At 35.5% G+C, this 18,820-nt stretch overlaps 1 protein-coding gene across 1 annotated transcript; it reads left to right on the top strand.

Annotated features, from left to right (window-relative positions):
- The first annotated feature begins 1,075 nt into the window (after nucleotides 1-1,075).
- On the top strand, nucleotides 1,076-18,317 carry tspan5b (tetraspanin 5b). Its single transcript, XM_058784704.1, has 9 exons — nucleotides 1,076-1,426; nucleotides 2,133-2,183; nucleotides 3,443-3,589; nucleotides 8,502-8,672; nucleotides 12,257-12,382; nucleotides 12,658-12,705; nucleotides 13,044-13,160; nucleotides 15,237-15,298; nucleotides 15,618-18,317. The coding sequence occupies exons 1-9, from the start codon at nucleotides 1,346-1,348 to the stop codon at nucleotides 15,628-15,630; spliced, it is 816 nt and encodes a 271-aa protein (XP_058640687.1). The 5' UTR covers nucleotides 1,076-1,345; the 3' UTR covers nucleotides 15,631-18,317.
- Nucleotides 18,318-18,820: the final 503 nt, after the last annotated feature.

Here is an 18,820-nt window from a genome sequence, read left to right as displayed (position 1 = left end):
AGGTTTCACTGCATGCCATGTACTCAGAGACAAATAGTTCAATTCATGTAAACCTTTGATCTATTTCAAATTCAAATTGTAGAAAGCAAAGCTCTTCAAACACACCTTTTTAGATCAGAGTGAATCTGTAATACCGTTATTCAATATAAATTCCATTCACATCAAAGTACCCATGGTTTAAGGAAAGGAAGATCCTAGAATTTACATAATAAATCAAAATAAAAGCATGACAATGTTTTTATTAAGCACAGATCCACAATATAGGAATGTAAAGAAAAAAAAAAAAACAAGGACAAAAAGTAAGACTACTGACACATCTGCCAACCTTAATGTAATCCAGTTGTTCATAGTTTTGATATGTATATAATTCCTAATGTTACTGACTAAATTATTTTATTTATTTAATTATTTAATACTGACTAAATTAATTATTGCTTAAAGTTAATGTCACAAGTTAGGATACTGTTTATTTCACAATTGGGTCTCAGGGTTTGGTGACTCTTATTTTGAAATTAAAGCCCTGGCTTTGTGATATGGGTGTGGTGTGTAAACTGCAGCTCTACAGTGGCAGTTAAATTGTGATTAATTGAATGTTTAAATTATATGTTAAAGAGAGAGTAAAGAACGTGATATTACAGTCACATGCACCTTAGAAAATCATCTTTGCCTTGAAAAATTACCTATGGATGCCATGATTTTGAGGGGTTTTTTCTATAGTGATACTGCTGCAACTGACAATTAGACTTTGAAATTTCTCTTTACACAATTTTAAAGCATAAGTAAAAAATAAAGTATGCATAACGTATTCTAGATTATTTTGATTTTAATATATATCACATTTTTAATTAAATATGCATATTGTACTTATTTATACATATATCATAATAATTCTGTAATTATAATAGACATGAAGCTATTGTCATTATTGATATTGATGATTTTAAAAGTGATATTATTATCAAACCCATACGCCGATGCCTTTTTATTATTTATTTTTTGTTCTTTTTTGCCAAGTAGCTGTAATTATAGAACCTTTATTTTGAAAAATCGTATTACGACATATTCACTTAGCCGGAAGTGACTCTCAATCTTTATTTGCAGAGGAGCGCTCGTCCCGTTATTCTCTGTAATTATTTTTATCAATAATTATTTTGTGTTTTTCGAATAAACAAATAGCTGATTTCGGCGAAATAGGCAAAGCCCAGAGTGGCATTGCCTGCCAATCTGTAGAAATGTCATAAATATGGTGTAAAAGGAAGAAGCGAGTTATCCAGTCGGTGGGCGATTTTTTTCTCCATCATTAATAATCACCGGGAGGAATTTCTCTGTTTTATCAAACGCAAGTATGTCAGGAAAACATTTCAACGTGCACGAAGTGGGCTGTTGCATCAAATACTTTATATTTGGATTTAATATTATATTTTGGGTGAGTTATGCATTTTTGACATTGTGTGCGAGCTGTGAATGTACAGTCTTGCATTTTGTCGCCTGGGGTTTGCATTTAAACGCCCTCTGGGTGTCTGACACATTGGCTGTGCCTCAAAACCTAGTAAGTTGCCTACCTAGACAGTTTTGTCCAACGTTTCAAACGCGTTTATGATGACCAAATGCTGTCGAATCTCTAAATTCACTTATCAAACCCTGATTTGTGTTGAATGCACGGAGGCATCCTCTGTTGCATCTTTTAAATGCCATGATACAAAAACAATCCAAAACTCCAAAGGGAGCTTATCTTGCCCAAAAATTGCAGTTTGGACATTCCAACATTCCGGATGCTCTTATGTTACTAGAAACAATGTTAAGGCGTTCCAAACACTCTTTATGTTGCTAAAATGCTCGAAAATATAAATGCTGTTAAAACGTTCCAAATGCACATATTATGTTAAAAAATGAGGTTTGAACGTTCCAAACATGCTAATGGTTGCCAAAAATGGTGCAAACTGTTGCAAACATGCTGTCTACGCAGGCAGCCAACTAGGTTTTGAGACACAACCCATGTGTCAGGTGGTTTTTGTCATGATAAAAATCTGTAAAAATGTGTACTTAACCACAAACAAAATTTCAAAGGTAATTTATAGTGCTTATACTAATATACATAATTTATTATGCTTTTGCTAATATACACTTTTTAGCTGCTGGGGGTGGCGTTCCTGTCCGTGGCTCTGTGGGCCTGGAGCGAGAAGGTGAGTGAAGCCCATCTTTTTACAAACACTTATGAATCTATTTATGTGAGATCTTGGTCTAATTAAACTGAAATCAAGTTATTAGGGGCCAAGCATCGAAGGTGCTTGGGCATCTATTGTATCTATTAGTTTATTACTTCTGCTTCTTCTTCCGCTCTGGAAGTCTATGGCAGCCCATAGAACCACTTGTGGGAAAGTTGTGAAATTTGGCACACAGAGCAGAGGACAGTCTCAATATTAACCATAGCAAATTTGGAGTCTCTATCTCAATGACCTGAGGGCACATGAGTAGTTTCGGCATTTTGACCACCTGCTGATCAAAATATAAATACATTTTTTGTTTAGAATTTCTGAAATGTTTGACCAAAAATCATAAGTTAGATTTGGAGCGGCACACTGAATCAAACGATACCCAATTTTCCTATGTCAGATATGTTTTGAGCGTGGACTACTTCGAATTTTGTAGTAAAATGCTGTATTTTACAAACACTTTAGCATACTGTTATGACTTTTATGAATCTTATAGAACCGCTTGTTGGAAAGATATGAAATTTGGCACACAGACGGAGGATAGTCTCGTCATTAACCACAGCAAATTTGGAGTCTCTAACTCAAACTCTCTTGTGCTACCAATAGGCTAAATTTGCACTCATGTTTCTGCTAATAACATTTGAATCGTAAGGTCTAAAAGCAAAATTCTTTTTTGCCCTCTGATTCCTTGGCACATACCAAGACGAAGGTATACTAAAATGTACATTTCTACGGGTTAAAATGTTTCACAATTTGGAATTTTCCGAAAAAACGACTTTTTTGAACTCGTCCTAGACGGTTTGTCATATTTTAAAACCATTTTTGTAAAGCGTGCTAACGAATTTGATGAAGTTTGTGCAAAAATGGACTTGAGGCTATATCTCCGCAACGCTTAAGAGGATACTGACCAAACTTGTTATGTGTTATAACAAGCAAGACCTGAGGGCACATGAGTAATTTCAGCACAGTGCCACCTACTGGTCAAAAGATATTTTAAAAAACACACCTGAACCAGCTAATCAAGGTGTTCAGGGCTACTTTATTACAGACAGGTGTGTTGAAGCGGGTTGGAACTTAAGTCTGGAGGAAGGTAGCTCTCCAGAAGCAGGGTTGGAGTAATTAAAGACCACTCCTTAGCTCTTCACTTTACCTCTGTTGTACTTGGCCTCTTAATTGCTGCTTGCAGCTATATTTATTCTCAGTTTTGTTCCCATTTGTATTTCCATCAGGGGGTTCTCTCCAACATATCCTCCATCACAGATCTGGGCGGGTTTGACCCAGTGTGGCTGTTTCTTGTGGTGGGTGGAGTGATGTTCGTGCTCGGCTTCGCAGGATGCATCGGTGCTCTGAGGGAAAACTCCTTTCTACTTAAGTTTGTATGTTATGTTTTCTTTTTACCAGTGAGTTCAAGCAGACATTTTGAGCAATGTTTACTTAGCGCACCTGCCATCTGCCATAAATATGTTATGCTTTGAGTATTAAGCAAAGCATGAATGACTTGGGTAAAGTTGGTTTTATATTCGCACATTCACACATTTCCGCGTTCAATAACTTTCTAATTATATGTGCAATAAAGTTATTTTTTGCAAATTCTAATCAGTGACATCATTGTCAACCTACTACATTTTTTTACAATCGATCAAAATGGCCAAGTATTGTTTTAATGTCATACTTACTTGCGAATGTCCACTGAATGTCCAATGTAGTGTGATTAACAAAGTAACTGAATGCTATAGTACGAATGTGCGAATATAAAACCAACTTTACCCAAGTGCACGAATGTCCATATTGTGGTTCATGGACTTGCTCCAGCTGATTTAACGCACATATTTAAGCAATTTGTTCATCACAAAATGATCCATTTCGGTACATTAGAAAAAAACTGTTTTTGGAACTTTAAGGAAGACATGGGCCGCATTTACACTGCATGGTTCAAGTGACCCAATCCGTTTTTTTTTTGTTTTGTTTTTTCCTCCCATGTGGCACAGATTGGATATGGCCCACGACCGTGTAAGCAGGAAAAAATTACATGGATTCTGATATTCTCCGATCGGTTTCAGGCCTCATTCATATGTGGAAATAAATCAGATTTGAATCGGATACGTGCATTTGCGCCTGCCGTGTAAGCGGTCAGGTCAGATATTCCGCTGTAAATGTGACTCCTACGTCATTGAAAAGTGAGTTGTTGTTTTTTTTTTTTTAAACATTTTGCGGTACAGACATACCTGTAAAAAATGAAACATCTCTAGTTGAGTAGCAGAGTATTAATTTAGTTCATTTGTGTTACATAAAAGGTGATCTGATGCTGAAATGTTTTGCTTTTGAAATCACGCTGAGTGCTCGTTGCCGCCGCTGTTGTTGTCAGTTACGGCTCGTGCATGGTCGAGCGCTTCTGTCCCGTTAGTTCCATTGAAACCTCAAAATAAAATGCACACAAACATCTCTCTGCCTTTTGATATACAATCACTGATGAACGCATTTGGTTTTAATTACTAAAAAACACAGATGATGTGACATGCTTAACAATATCTACCACCTGAGTATTATTCCACTCGCAAGCTTTCAGCGGAGTTGCGTACATCACTGTCCTGAAGAATTTGTACTAGGATATATAATTATTTTGATGTATAGATGTAACTATTGCATTAAAAACGTTTCTATATAAATTCCATGTCAATAAAGTAAACTCAATGTACTATTCAAATTGATTTGTGATGTCATATATGCTATTTTTGGCTTGTTTCACCAAGTGCAGTGTAAAATGCACACATCGGATACGGGTCACTTTTAAAAGAAATGTGAGCCCGTCGTCCAAAAAATCAGATATAGTCACAAAATCGGAATTGGTCATCAAGACCTGCAGTGTAAATGCAGCCATGTAGTGCTGCAGGGATGACATTTTTGTACGCCAAAACTTGAATAGCATTTTGCACTTCCGGTTCTATCCTTCCAAAGTCAATGGTTTTTGAATAGGTTTTTGGTTAAAAGCCTGAAATAAGGTGTGTGGTTATCACAAGCTCAAGATACTTTCATAATTAAGCTAATTTTTCTCCCACTTGGAAAAACTGCTTATGGAAAAATCATATTGAGTTTTTATCAAAGGAATCAGGGTGATGCTAATTTTTCTTGAATTGTGATAAAGTTTTAGGTACATTTAAGTTTTCTGTCTTTGCATGAAGTGTTTTACACAATGCAGTTTCTGTGTCCTGTTTTGCAATGTATACATTAAAGGGATCATGTGATGGTTTTTTAAAGATCATTATTTTGAGCATTTGGTGTAACAGAATATGTTGACATGCTTTAAATGTTAAAAAAGCATTATTTTTCAAATACTGTACATTATTGTGGTTCCTCTATGCCCCGCCTTCCGACAAGTGCAGTCTGCTCTGATTGGCCAGCTGACACAGTGCACTGTGATTGGCCGAACACCACAAGCGCGTTTTGTAAATGTAACGCCCCTTTCTATAATCGCGAGCCTCAGCTTTCAAAGTAAATATAAAGACAGTTAATGTCCTTAGTTTTACCATCAGTTCAAGCCCGAAAGGGGAACAGAGTCGCGTGACAGACACGGTGATGATGCTTGAATGTATTTGCACACAAGCCGCGGTTAAGACAGCTGACTCCACTGTGATGTGACCCTGTCACTCTCACACTCACTCACTCTCACACGCACACACACACACACACACACACACACACAACGCGTTACTCTACACTGCATTTGAATAGTCAATAGCAAATACTTAAACTAATAACAAAACATACTTACAGTCGCTGATTCAGAAGTGCCAGATTGCCATAGCAGTTGAATTTACCCTTTTTTGTGTGTGTTTTTAGAAATAGCCTTTGTGCACAGCCAGCCTTGTACTCTCCTAGGTTCACAAAACTGTCGTCCATAAAATGCGTTGCACAAATTTGAACATTTGGGTTGTGCTGTTCTGTTGTAAACAAATCTTAACAATGATTCCTAATTGCATCTACTTTCGGAAGGCCAAATAAAGTGCTTTTGATTTCGCATAGAAACACAGCGTCTCCCTGACATGACTGCATCAACACTACTGCGCTTACTGAAACCAAGCCTTCTTTCTTTGCGTGAACATTTAGGCGGCATTACGCAAATATTTCCACATCGTGACGTAGACATGTGGGGGCGTGTTTTGAGGCGTTTTAGCCCAGTCTGGATCAGCCTTCTCTTTTAGATGGAATAAATCCTTTTGTGGGAGACCTTGAGCTTTGTAACTCTGCAGATCGTATACAGGCACAAACAGCTACATACCACACTAAAGAAAAGGAAAACAAGAAATCGCATCATATGACCCCTTTAAAAGTAAAGCTTCCAGAAGAGGATTTTCACAGTGATGACATAGAAACCCAAAAAGGTTCTGTGGGAAGAGTCTAAACAAGAACAATTCTTAAAAGAACCATATTATTATTATTATTATTATTATATATTTTTTTTATAAATCATTTTAATAATCTAAAGAATCTTTTTGCTCTATAAAGAACCGTGGGTAATGGAAAGGTTCCATGGATGTCAAAGGTTTTTCATAAGCCCTATTTGGATGGGACTAGTTTTACAGGGGGTCGTTAGAGAAATTTGTTTCTCACAGACGTACTTGGTGATTTTAATCCCATCCGAATCTGCCACGTCTGTTTTGTTTTTTTTCCTCACACAACCTCTGTAAAAATTCCAGAGCAAATTACCTACTGTTTTTCAGCAAACTCCGTGATCCTCTGAGAAAACTAATCCCGTCCGAATGCGACATCTGTGATTGCCCGTGATTTTTTTTATTTTTATTTTTTTAGTGATTTATTTATTTTTTGTCACAACGCGTTTCCTTGTGTTTTGCCCAACGTGAATTACCGTAGACACTCTTACCGTGCTCATGTTTGAGATATTTGCCTCCCGGCAAAGAAAAAATAAACAAAAAACGAAAAAACAACAATAATAAGATCTTACCCTCGTTCATTTCTGCACTCAATTACATATGCACCTTTATGAAAATTAAACACGGGTTTACTACAAATAAATAACTAAAGTAAAACTAAAGCAACCACACATTAACATGGTTTTGCTATACTAGCTATTTAGCTTCACCATGGTATTTGTAGTAAAACTATACTACTGATAATCAATCCGAATGACTATACGCATACAGAGCGCGTGATCTCTGAAACGCCCAGATATACAAAACAGCCCTTCCCACCTCTGTAATAAACACGGAGATGTTAGTCCCGTCCGAATTGGTACATGAAAATCGCAGACTTCAGGTGATAAGAATCGAAACTCAAACGGAGTTTAGAGAACTAGTCCTGTCCGAATAGGGCTATAGATTTTTTAAATAATAAAAAGTATGCAAATAGATACAAGAAAGAAGGACAATTGCAGTTAAGTTTGCAAATATTACAATGATGTATAGACTGCCTGTTAGATTATTAAAGGATATATTCTAAAAATGACAATTATCAGACTTTAAACCCAAAACTGAAATTATTTACAAAGAAAATTTGAATGTCTGCATTGTATATGAAGTGGTTGAGCTGGATTCATTGCAAAAGTTTAATACTTGATCCCTAACCTGAATGTTTGAGAAATTCTAATACAAAGCTGCTTTGCAAAAACTGTAAACAGAATGCTTATCTCAGCCGTGTGCAGACAAATGTGAATAGAGAGTGCAGGTGGGTAATCACATTTTTGAATGGCTGGATATGAGTAACTGCGTAGGTAGGTGGGATTGACTGGATTGAATGTTGTTTGAAAGTGTGTGAACTTCCTCTCACACAGGTTCTGGTGGTCTGTGTTACTCCTTTCATATATATGTGAGAGGATGCTATAAGAGCTTAGTGAGAATGTCAAGAATGGTGTTGCGAAACTATTACAAGAGGCCCATTTCCTCTGAAGGGTAACAGAGGCTTTCTTAAAACATCTGGAAACACCAGATGAACTGTGATGTCAGTCTGGAAGTATTCATTGCGGTCACAGTGACAAATGATTGCTCACTGTACTTGTATAAAAAATAGTGTGTGCAGTTGGAGATGAATGTTGTGAAAATATGTGACTGTTTTGAGATGAGAAATGAGGAGAACTGCGTCATCTCTAAAAAATGTGAATTTCTCTGTAAATGTTCCGAGAGATGTTGGCAGGGTCAGGAATCATAAACCAGAAACAAATCACTTAGTTTAATCTGCTGTGGGAATTTAACACATTCTTGATTTATTGGAGACCCTTAAAGCTGATATTATCCATCATGAGTTGTGTAACCAGGACTCTGCTGTCCTCTTCCACAGTTTTCCGTTTTTCTGGGAATCATATTTTTCCTGGAGTTGACCGCGGGAGTCTTGGCGTTTGTCTTTAAGGACTGGATTAAAGACCAGCTCAAGTTCTTCATCAACAACAATATTAGAGCATACAGAGATGACATTGACCTACAGAATCTCATCGACTTCACACAAGATTATGTAAGAACACACTGACACTCGCATAAAACCAAACCATGAAAAGTATTTTTTTAAAGGTGGTTATTTTTTTGTGTTTTTGTTATAAAATAATAATAGTAGTAATAATAATAATAATAATAATAATAATAATGGTTTATGTATATGTAACTATCTATCTTATATATATGTATATGTATATGTATATATATGTATATGTATGTCATGGCCAAAAATATCGGCACCCTTGGTAAATATGATCAAAGAAGGCTGTGAAAATTAATCTACATTGTTAATCCTTTTGATCTTTTATTAAAAAAATTCACAATCTAAACTTTCATTGGATAATAAGAATTTAAAATGGGGGGGAAATATCATGAAATAAAAGTTTTTCTCAAATACACGTTGGACACAATTATTGGCACCCCTAGAAATTCTTATGAGTGAAATATCTCTGAAGTATATTCCCATTCATATTCACAATTTTGAGCACACCAGTGTGATTATGAACATGAATCTTCCTGTTTCACAGAAATATAAATAGGAGCGAAAACAAAGCCCAAATTGCCTTATTCATCCATCACAATGAGAAAAACCAAAGAATATATTTCTCATGTGCAGCAAAAGATAATTGAGCTTCACAAATTAGTGAATTGGCTTTAAGAAAAGAGCTAGAGCAGTGAAAATTCCCATTTCCACCATCAATAATTAGGAATTTCCAATCAACAGAAAATGTTACGAAACTGCCTGGAAGAGGATGTGTGTCTATATCGTCCTAATGCACGGTGAGAAGGAGAGTTTGAGTGACTAAAGACTCTCCAAGGACCACAGCTGGAGAATTGCAGAAAATAGTTGAGTCTCGGGGTCAGAAAACCTTAAATAAAATTGTCAAACAGCACCTACATCACCACATGTTGTTTGGGAGGGTTTCAAGAAAAATTCTCCTCGCTCATCCAAAAACAAACTCCAGCATATTCAGTTATCAGACACGACTGGAACTTCAAATGGGACTGGCTTCTATGGTCAGATGAAACTGAAAAATTAGCTTTTTAGCAGCAAACACTCAAGATGGGTTTGGTGCACACAGGGATAAAAAGTGCCCCATGTGTACAATGAAATATACTGCTGTATTTTTGATGTTGTGGGCCTATATTTCTGCTGGAGGTCCTGGACATCTTGTTTAGACACATGGCATCATGGATTCTGTCAAATACCAACAGATAAAAAAAGTGACTGGCTCTGTTAGAAATCTTATAGTGGGCCATGTTTGGATCTTCCAACCGTACAATAATCCAAACACAAACCTCAAAAACAACACAAAAATGTGTCACTGAGCACAAAACCAAGCTTCTGCTGGCCATTCCAGTCCTCTGACCTGAACCCTATAGAAAATGAGTGGTGAACTGAAGAGAAGAAGCACCAACATGGAGCTGGGAATCTAACGGGTCTGGAGTGATTCTGGATGAAGGAATGGTCTCTGATCTCTTGTCAGGTGTTTTCTAACCTCATCAGGCATTATAGGAGAAAATTTAGAGCTGTTAAACTGGCAAATGGAGGTTTCAAAAAGTATTGAATAAAAGGGTGCCGTTAATTGTGGCCAACATTTATTTCATAATGATATTTCCCCCCATTTTAAATTCTTACTATCCAATGAAAGGTTAGATTTAATTTTTTTAAAATAAAAGATCAAAAGAAAAAAAAAAATTCACTGCCTTTTTTGATCATATTTACCAAGGGTGCCGATATTTTTGGCTGTGTGTATATATATATATATATATATATATACAGTGCCCTCCACTAATATTGGCACCCTTGGTAAATATGAGCAAAGGTGGCTGCGAAAAATTAATCTGCATTGTTTATCCTTTTTATCTTTCATTCAAAAAATTCACAAAATTCCTACCTATCATTTAAGTAAAACAATTGAAAGTGGGGGGAAAATCTCATTGTGAAATAAATGCTTTCTCTAGTTCATGTTGACCACAATTATTGGCACCCAATTATTGCATGTCCTTTTCCCTACATAACAGCTCTGAGTTTTCTCCTATAATGCCTGAAGAGTTTGGAGAACACCTGATAAGAGATCAGAGACCATTTTCTTCATACAGAATCTCTCCAGATCCTTCAGATTCATAGCTCCATGTTAGTACTACTTCTCTTCAGTTCACCCCTCTCATTTTCTGTAGGGTTCAGGTCAAAGGACAGTCCCAGCCATGGTAAAATATTCATCTTGTGCTCAGTGACCCATTTTTGTGTTGATTTTGGATTGTTGTCCTGGTAGAAGATCCAAACACGGCCCATTATAAGATTTCTAACAGAGGCAGTCAGGTTTAGATTTTTTTTATCTGTTGGTATTTGATAGAATCCATGATGCCATGCATCTGAACAAGATGTTCAGGACCTCTGGCAGAAAAACAAGCCCACAACATTAAAGATCCAGCAGTATATTTAAATGTGGACATGGGGTACTTTTTTATCCCTGTTTGTACTAAACTCATCTGGTGGGTTTGCTGCCAAAAAGCTCTTTTTTTCAGTTTCATCTGACCATAGAAGCCAGTGCCATTTGAAGTTCCAGTCGTGTCTGATAACTGATTTTGCTGGAGTTTGTTTTTGGATGAGCTAGGAGAATTTTTCTTGAAACCCATTTGAACAACATGTGGTGATGTAGGGGATGTTTGATATATATTTTTTTAGGTTTGTGACCCCAAGACTCAACTAATCTCTGCAATTCTCCAGCTGTGGTCCTTGGAGAGTCTTTGGCCACTCAAACTCTCCTTCTCACTGTGCATTAGGATGATATAGACATGTCCTCTTCCAGGCAGATGTTTAACAATTTTAGTTGATTGGAACCTCTTAATTATTACCCTGATGGTGGAAATGGGGATTTTCAATGCTTTAACTCTTTTCTTACAGCCACTTTCTATTTTGTGATGCTCAACAATCTTGTTCTGCACATCAGAACTATATTCTTAGGTTTTGCTACTTGTGATGGATGATTAAGGGAATTTGGCCTTTGTGTTCCTCATATTTATAATCCTGTGGCACAGGAAGTCATGGCTGGACAATTTCCTGCTCCTAGTCACTCTGGTGTGTAATTATGAATGGGAATATACTTCTGAGATTTTTTTTACACACAAGAATTTCTAGGGGTGCCAATAATTGTGGCCAACATTCATTGGAGAAAAACATTTATTTCATCATGAGATTTTCTCCCCACTTTCAATTGTTTTATTTCAATGATGGGTTAGAAATTTGTGAATTTTTTTTTGAGTGAAAGATCAAAAGGATAAACAATGCAGATTTATTTTCATAGCCTCCTTTGCTCATATTTATCAAGGGTGTCGATATTAGTGGAGGGCACTGTATGTATGCGTGTGTGTGTGTGTAGTTATGTATTGGCATTTATTCATTCATTCAGTAATTTATTCATAAGTTACTTATTTATATTATTTAGTTCTATTATTATATATTAAACAAGGAAATGTAAATGTAAAAATACACTCGATTTTGCAATTTTGTGAGCTAGCAGCAATATGTTCAAACCTGTAATGGCTTTCAGCTATTGGTTAGTTTGCACATGTATATTCAATGCATGTATGTTTCTGCAGTGGGAGTGTTGCGGAGCTTTTGGTCCTGAAGACTGGAATCTGAACATTTACTTTAATTGTACTGACACTAATCTGAGCAGAGAGAAATGTGGGGTTCCCTTTTCCTGCTGCACCAAGGACCCAGCTGTGAGTAAACACAGCATATACACTCTTAACACGCAGGCAGCACACACAGACACACGTCTTCCAGTCATCTTACCGCCTAGAATGTATCATTGTCTCCTTCCAGAAGACATGGGAACATAAACAGGAAGTGATGTAGATCCGGCAGATAGAGCGCACCCACATACAACACAACAGTTCTCTATTGAATATAATGCTTAAAGCCTATGATTTAATGTGGAATGTTAAGTTATCCAGAGGACTAAATCCTGGCTTTCTTATTGTTTCTCGTCTCAAAGGAGGATGTGATAAACACACAGTGTGGATATGACATTAGAGCGAAAGATGTAAGTACGCGTTTGCCAAAAGAATATTCACCCAAAAAGTCATCCTTTATTCACAAACTTTCTTTTTCTGTGGACCAAATTTGTATTCAAAGATCCTAGCCACTCTTTTCCATATAAATGAATGACTGAAAACTGGGGCTGTCAATGTCCAAAATGACCCAAAATCCTCAGAAGTATTATGAAAGAGGTTCATATGCATTATATTCTGAAGTTTATATTCATATATTCATTTATATTCTAAGTTTTCTGAAGCCATACGATAGCTTACTCTACTGTTTCGTAAGTAGAATTGTTTAATATTTTGCATCTTTGGCTAATGTGTGTTTTTATGTGTGAAGGACAACGAACAGAAGACGTTTATACACACAAAAGGATGTGTACCACAGTTTGAGAAATGGTTACAGGAGAATTTAACCGTAGTTGCCGGAATCTTCATAGGAATTGCACTTCTGCAGGTGAATAAACAACAATTGTCATTGAAATGCACATGCACGCTGAACATTTTATGTTGTGTATGTCCCACTTTAAACTGCAGTCATTTATAAGTGAAGGGGGGGGAAAAAAACTGATGATAGATAATTTACAAAATGTAGTCTCCTTGACTGTAATGCAGTGTCTTCTAAGAGTATCAAGACACATTGACAGTTCTGTCTAGGTATTATTTATTTTGTTTATTAATACGCTCTGAAACCTAACAATAATTAAGGTTTATATTATTTTTAATATGCGTGAATTTGTATATTACGGTGGCCGAGAGAGCTCAATGCGCTGCAAATAGAAAAAACACCTGCAAATTAAGAAAACAACTTAAAGATGTTTTCTTGATTTGCTGATGCTTTTTCTATTTGCATGTGTTTTCTGAAGTTGCAGTGCGTTGAGCTCTCTCGGTCACCGTAGTATATAACATGATCACAATTTAATAAAAGCATTGTAAGTTACTAATTATAATGCGTACATTTCCTGTTATTCAAACAGCAGCTACAGAAAACGAGCAAAGAACATTTACTTCATTAAAGAACATCATCACTGATTTCAGTGTAGCGCGAGTTTATGCACTTAAAAAACACTCCCATTATAATCAGTGAAGCCATCTCTTAAACTTACTTCACACATACATCTGCACTTGTCGTTTATGATGAGAGAATTCGCGAGAGAGCAGAACTACAAAACTCCAGTGTTTCAGCGATGACTCATCTGAACGCTTCTGATTGGCCATTGCATTCATAAGCTCAACAGAATCATGTGTGATTGGTTATAACGCACAACACTGTAAAAACTGTAAAAAGAAATATGATGGCACAAATAAACACTAATATTAATTAGAAAATAATACTAGCCTAATAAAAATAATAATCTTGATATTGTCGAAGGCATCAACTACAGGCGATATCTCTGACTATCGTTGATGCACGATACTTTGGTCTATCGGCACAACCCAAATAAAGACATTTTTACGGTTACAAAAGAATTCTATTTCAAATTCTGATCTTTTGAGTTTTTTATTAATCACAAGATACTAGGGGAAAAAAAGGTAATCTATCATGGTTTTCACACAAATATTAAGCAACACAACTATTTTCAACATTGGTAATAAAAATGTTTCTTCAGGAAAAAAAAAGAAAAAATGTTAGTTATTTTTAATTGTGACAGTATTTCACAATATTATTGTTTTTACTGCATTTTTGATCAAATAAATGTGACCTCTGTGATTGTGTTACTAATTCTGCCCAAACTTTTGAACGGTAGTGTAGGAGCTTTGACATTTGTGACCCTGGACCACAAAACCAGTCTTAAGTGTAAATCTTTCGAAATTGAGATTTCTACGTCATCTGAAATCTGAATAAATAAGCTTTCCATTGATGTATGGTTTATGATTGGACAATATTTGGCCGAGATACAACTATTTGAAAATCTGGAATCTGAGGGTGCAAAAAAATCTAAATATTGAGAAAATCACCTTTAAAGTTGTCCAAATGAATTCTTAGCAATGCATATTACTAATCAAAAAAGACATTTTAATATATTTACAGTAGTAAATTTACAAACTTTCTTCATGGAATATGATCTTTACTTAAAATACTAATGATTTTCGGCATAAAAGAAAAATCTATATTTTTGACCCATACAGTGTATTTTTGGCTATTGCTACAAATATACCCCAGCGACTTAAGACTGGTTTTGTGGTCCAGGGTCACAATTTAATAAATAGTGCCCTCTGATACATTAAAACCCTTGAATATTGATTTATACAAGTATTCTATTTCATGCATTGTTTTAATTTATCTCCAGTGTCTTGTGAGTGCTCTTTCATTTCAGCAGCTGTCCTTCAAATTTACAACCGAAACACAATCTGCCAAGTGTGGTTATTTTATTGATTTATAGACAGCTCTGTCCTCTTTAGGGCATATAATAGTTTAGAATTGAATTTTGCATTAGATTTAATAATGTCCAGGAAGCCAGATGTAAAACCCAGTGACGATTAATTCAGTGTTTTGTTTTGCCTGATATAAAAACCTTTTCCCTGCTTCTAGATATTTGGGATCTGTCTGGCACAGAATCTTCTGAGTGACATTGAGGCGGTCAGGGAGAGCTGGTAAGGAACATCCCTGATAAAAGAAATACACATTCATGAGATCTGCATTTTGTTTAGAGTCACAACATAAGACTAACAATGAAACTGACTAATGCAGATACATTATGACTAATTTCGCATTTAAAAAGTGGGTCATAGTATATTCAGCCTTTTATTAAAACCATCTTTTTTAAATTCATTTAGACTGGTAGCAAGTTTCAGTCCAAACTCATAGCAAGCACACTGGATGAAACCTTATTTTCTTAAACTGTGAGTTTGATGGTAATGGGCAGGTAGAGAATGTCACATCTTACTAACATCTCTGTTTTTCATCCTCCAGTTTGTTCACCTGAAGCACTCGAGTCGTTCTGCAGACAGATCCTCCATTTCTCTGTCAGTCAGCAACAGGGTTGGCACATTGTCATCACAGTATCCTAGCAACCAGTGAGGGATTCCATTCACATACCTCCTTTATATTTCAATGTACAGCGAACATCTTCATGTTTTGCTTTGATTTGCTTTTAATCCGTCAAGTACAGAATTCAACAGTATTAACACACAACTCAATTGTCGTCTTTAGGAAATACTTAAAGGAATAGTTCACCCATAACTGAAAATTTGCTCACTGTCAGGCAATGGTTCCTCTGCAGTGAATGGGTGACGTCAGAATAAAGGCCATTGCACACTGTCCGAAATTTCCGTCTGAAATTTTCACACGATAAAAAATAAATACCACCTCACGTTGTGTCAATCACGTTCACACACTGCCTCTGAAACTTTCGTCCGTCATAATTTTTTTTGGATCAGGTTCGATTTTCTGCGTTTTTGCATCCGTAGCATGCATTTTGATATGAAAGGATGACGAATACAAAAAATAAATAAATGGAAAAACACATGCGAAAATTTCATCAATGACCTTAAGAGTCCAAACAGCTGAAAAAAAAAATAAACGCATCATCATAATCCACAAGTAATCAACACAACTCCAGACCATCAATTAACATCTTGTGAAGTAAAAAGCTGCATGTTTGTAAGAAAAAAAAATCCATCAAGGCATTTTAACTTTTAACCGTCGCTTCTGGACAAAATACCATTGTCCATAATAACACTTCACAAGACATTAATTGATGGAGTCATGTGGATTAATTGTGATGTTTTTATCAGCTGTTTGAACTCTCATTCTGACGGCACCCATTCGCTATCCATTTCAGCACATTTTCATTTTTGGGTGAACTATTCCTTTAAGGCCACTTGCATTCTTTTGACTGCTGGTTTATGTACAGTATATATCCTTCAGATGTATATTTGACACTGAGCATTGCATTTCGCAATTTAAAATTAATGCAACTAAGAACGTACATACTTTATGATCACGGTATAATTGATCAGTTGGGAAGAAGATGCAATGATTCCGTTAATGAGTTGTTTCCATGTTTAGGCAAATGCTAGTAAGCTCAGTGTTTATAGGTTATGATTAGTTCTGAATGAGTCAGTGCACTTTTTTCTGCATTTTTTCTGCAGTTTGTAGGGAGAAAATAAAAAATCTGCGTAACTGTGCAGAATGGATATTTAAATGAAAAAATGTCTTTGTCAATGCTAAGAGTACTATAGTTCAATTGGTAGCTAAATACATGATCAAATTAGGCTAAGTATTTGTTACTTGAGGGGGATGTGTAGAATTGTGCGAATGACTAGCATTCTGTGGAGATCAGATTCTGTGCAGACCCAGAGAGTAGCCTGCAGATTGTGTTCAATGAAGAGTTATGGTCTACTTCACACTACACGAGTGTTTGACTCACATTATGACTTTCAAATGTACATAATCCATTGAGCCTATTTGTTTATTTTGTTCACATTGTCAGATTGTGTGTATATTACCTGTTTAATGGATTTTATAAAAACACAGTTGCTTTTGAAACTAAGGGAAAATGGACTGCATGCTTACTGGAATAACACTACATTTTCCCAGTGTGTTCAGCTATATGAAGATATTTTTGTGAATCGCTATGTTTATCTGTTCTGGATTTTCACATTATAGCCACTGTGTAAGTAATGGTGTCACTAGAATGTTTTAAAAAAACTTAGCACCGAGATTTTGCCAGATTTCAGACTGATTCATACTCAGATTCTAGTGAGGTTAGAAAGAAAAAAACTAACAAACTGGGTATATGGGCGAATTTCATGTCAAATAACATGTATAGGTCACATTTCATCCCCCAACAAAGGTGAAAAAGTAGAAAAATTATATTTTTCATGAAGAAAAATAAGCCTTTTTGACATTTTTATGGCATTTAAGCACGTTTCCCCTTCTAATTCTCTAATGGCAACGATAGCTGTATTTTTTATTATTATTTAAATAATTTAATACAAAATGTATGTGGGAGTATTTGTTTTCTTTCATTTCTGAGAATTTTAATTTTAATGATTCCAGACAGTATCATTTTCAGTACAATGAGATTCCTTGGGAAGTATGTGAATTCCAAAAAACTAATGGTACACAAAATGCTTCATTTAATTATTATTATTATTATTATAGAATTTAAAGAAATTAGAGAATTAAATGATAAAACATACACCTTCAATTTAATTCACAGTTGATTTTGATGAAAGCATCTGCCAAATGCAAAAATATAAAAAGGACTATAATTGTTATGAGGACATATTATGAGATTCACCCATATATATTGAATCATGAAATATTTCTGAAATCAGTGTCTTTGCCAGAAAGATGGTGAGAATGTTTTGCTTTGATTGTGAAATGAATCTGCAGCCTGTTAGATAGTGGTTTTGTGACTTTTGTAAAAACAGGGTTTGTGAGATTATTTGAAACACAAGCTGATTTAATGAATCCCTATGGTTTGTTGATGCCTTTTCACTTTACACTTTCCTGATGTGTGTAACCTTATTATATCATTTAAATGTTTGTTTTATTAAAGTTTTGGACAGTCCTGGTAAAAGGTAAAAAAACTGCATTTAAACTGGCTTCCAGTGCTTTTGCAGTATGTGCACAGTGAAACTGGAGAACAGGGGCGTTTTAGTATTAAAAATATACAGGTCTAAGTGAATCTCTCTTTTTTTTGTGTTTTCTTTTTCTTTTTTGTCTAGCACTTGTAATCGAGCCTGAAATTTAGCCCATGCAGTGTCTGGCTTAAAACTCATAGCTTCAACTTTTGGTACACTGTTGACTGTAAGTGCCATAAAAAATATTATTAAATAAATATTGGCATATTTTCTAAAAAAAAAAAAAAAAATTCATAGTAATAAGATATTTAGCATAAGATTATTAAAACTTTATCATTATAGTTATTGCCCTTGGTGTGAACAGGCCATAAATATTATCTCAATAATGGCATACTTGAGAAAAAGAAAAGGATTTTGAGCCGGCTGTGCATTTCTTAGTTTTGGCCAGAAATGTATTTTGTTTTTATTTAGTTCTTATTTTCCATGTTTCTGTGTCATTTCTAAATATTAATTTTGCACTACCTTATTTAACAAATGTAATAAACAATTTACATTGTTTCCCAATATGGTGGTTAAGGAAAC

This window comes from Onychostoma macrolepis, chromosome 01 (genome assembly GCF_012432095.1).
Source record: "Onychostoma macrolepis isolate SWU-2019 chromosome 01, ASM1243209v1, whole genome shotgun sequence".
NCBI lineage: Eukaryota > Metazoa > Chordata > Actinopteri > Cypriniformes > Cyprinidae > Onychostoma > Onychostoma macrolepis.
Note: the sequence above shows the minus strand (reverse complement) of the source record. Positions and strands in the feature narration are given on the sequence as shown.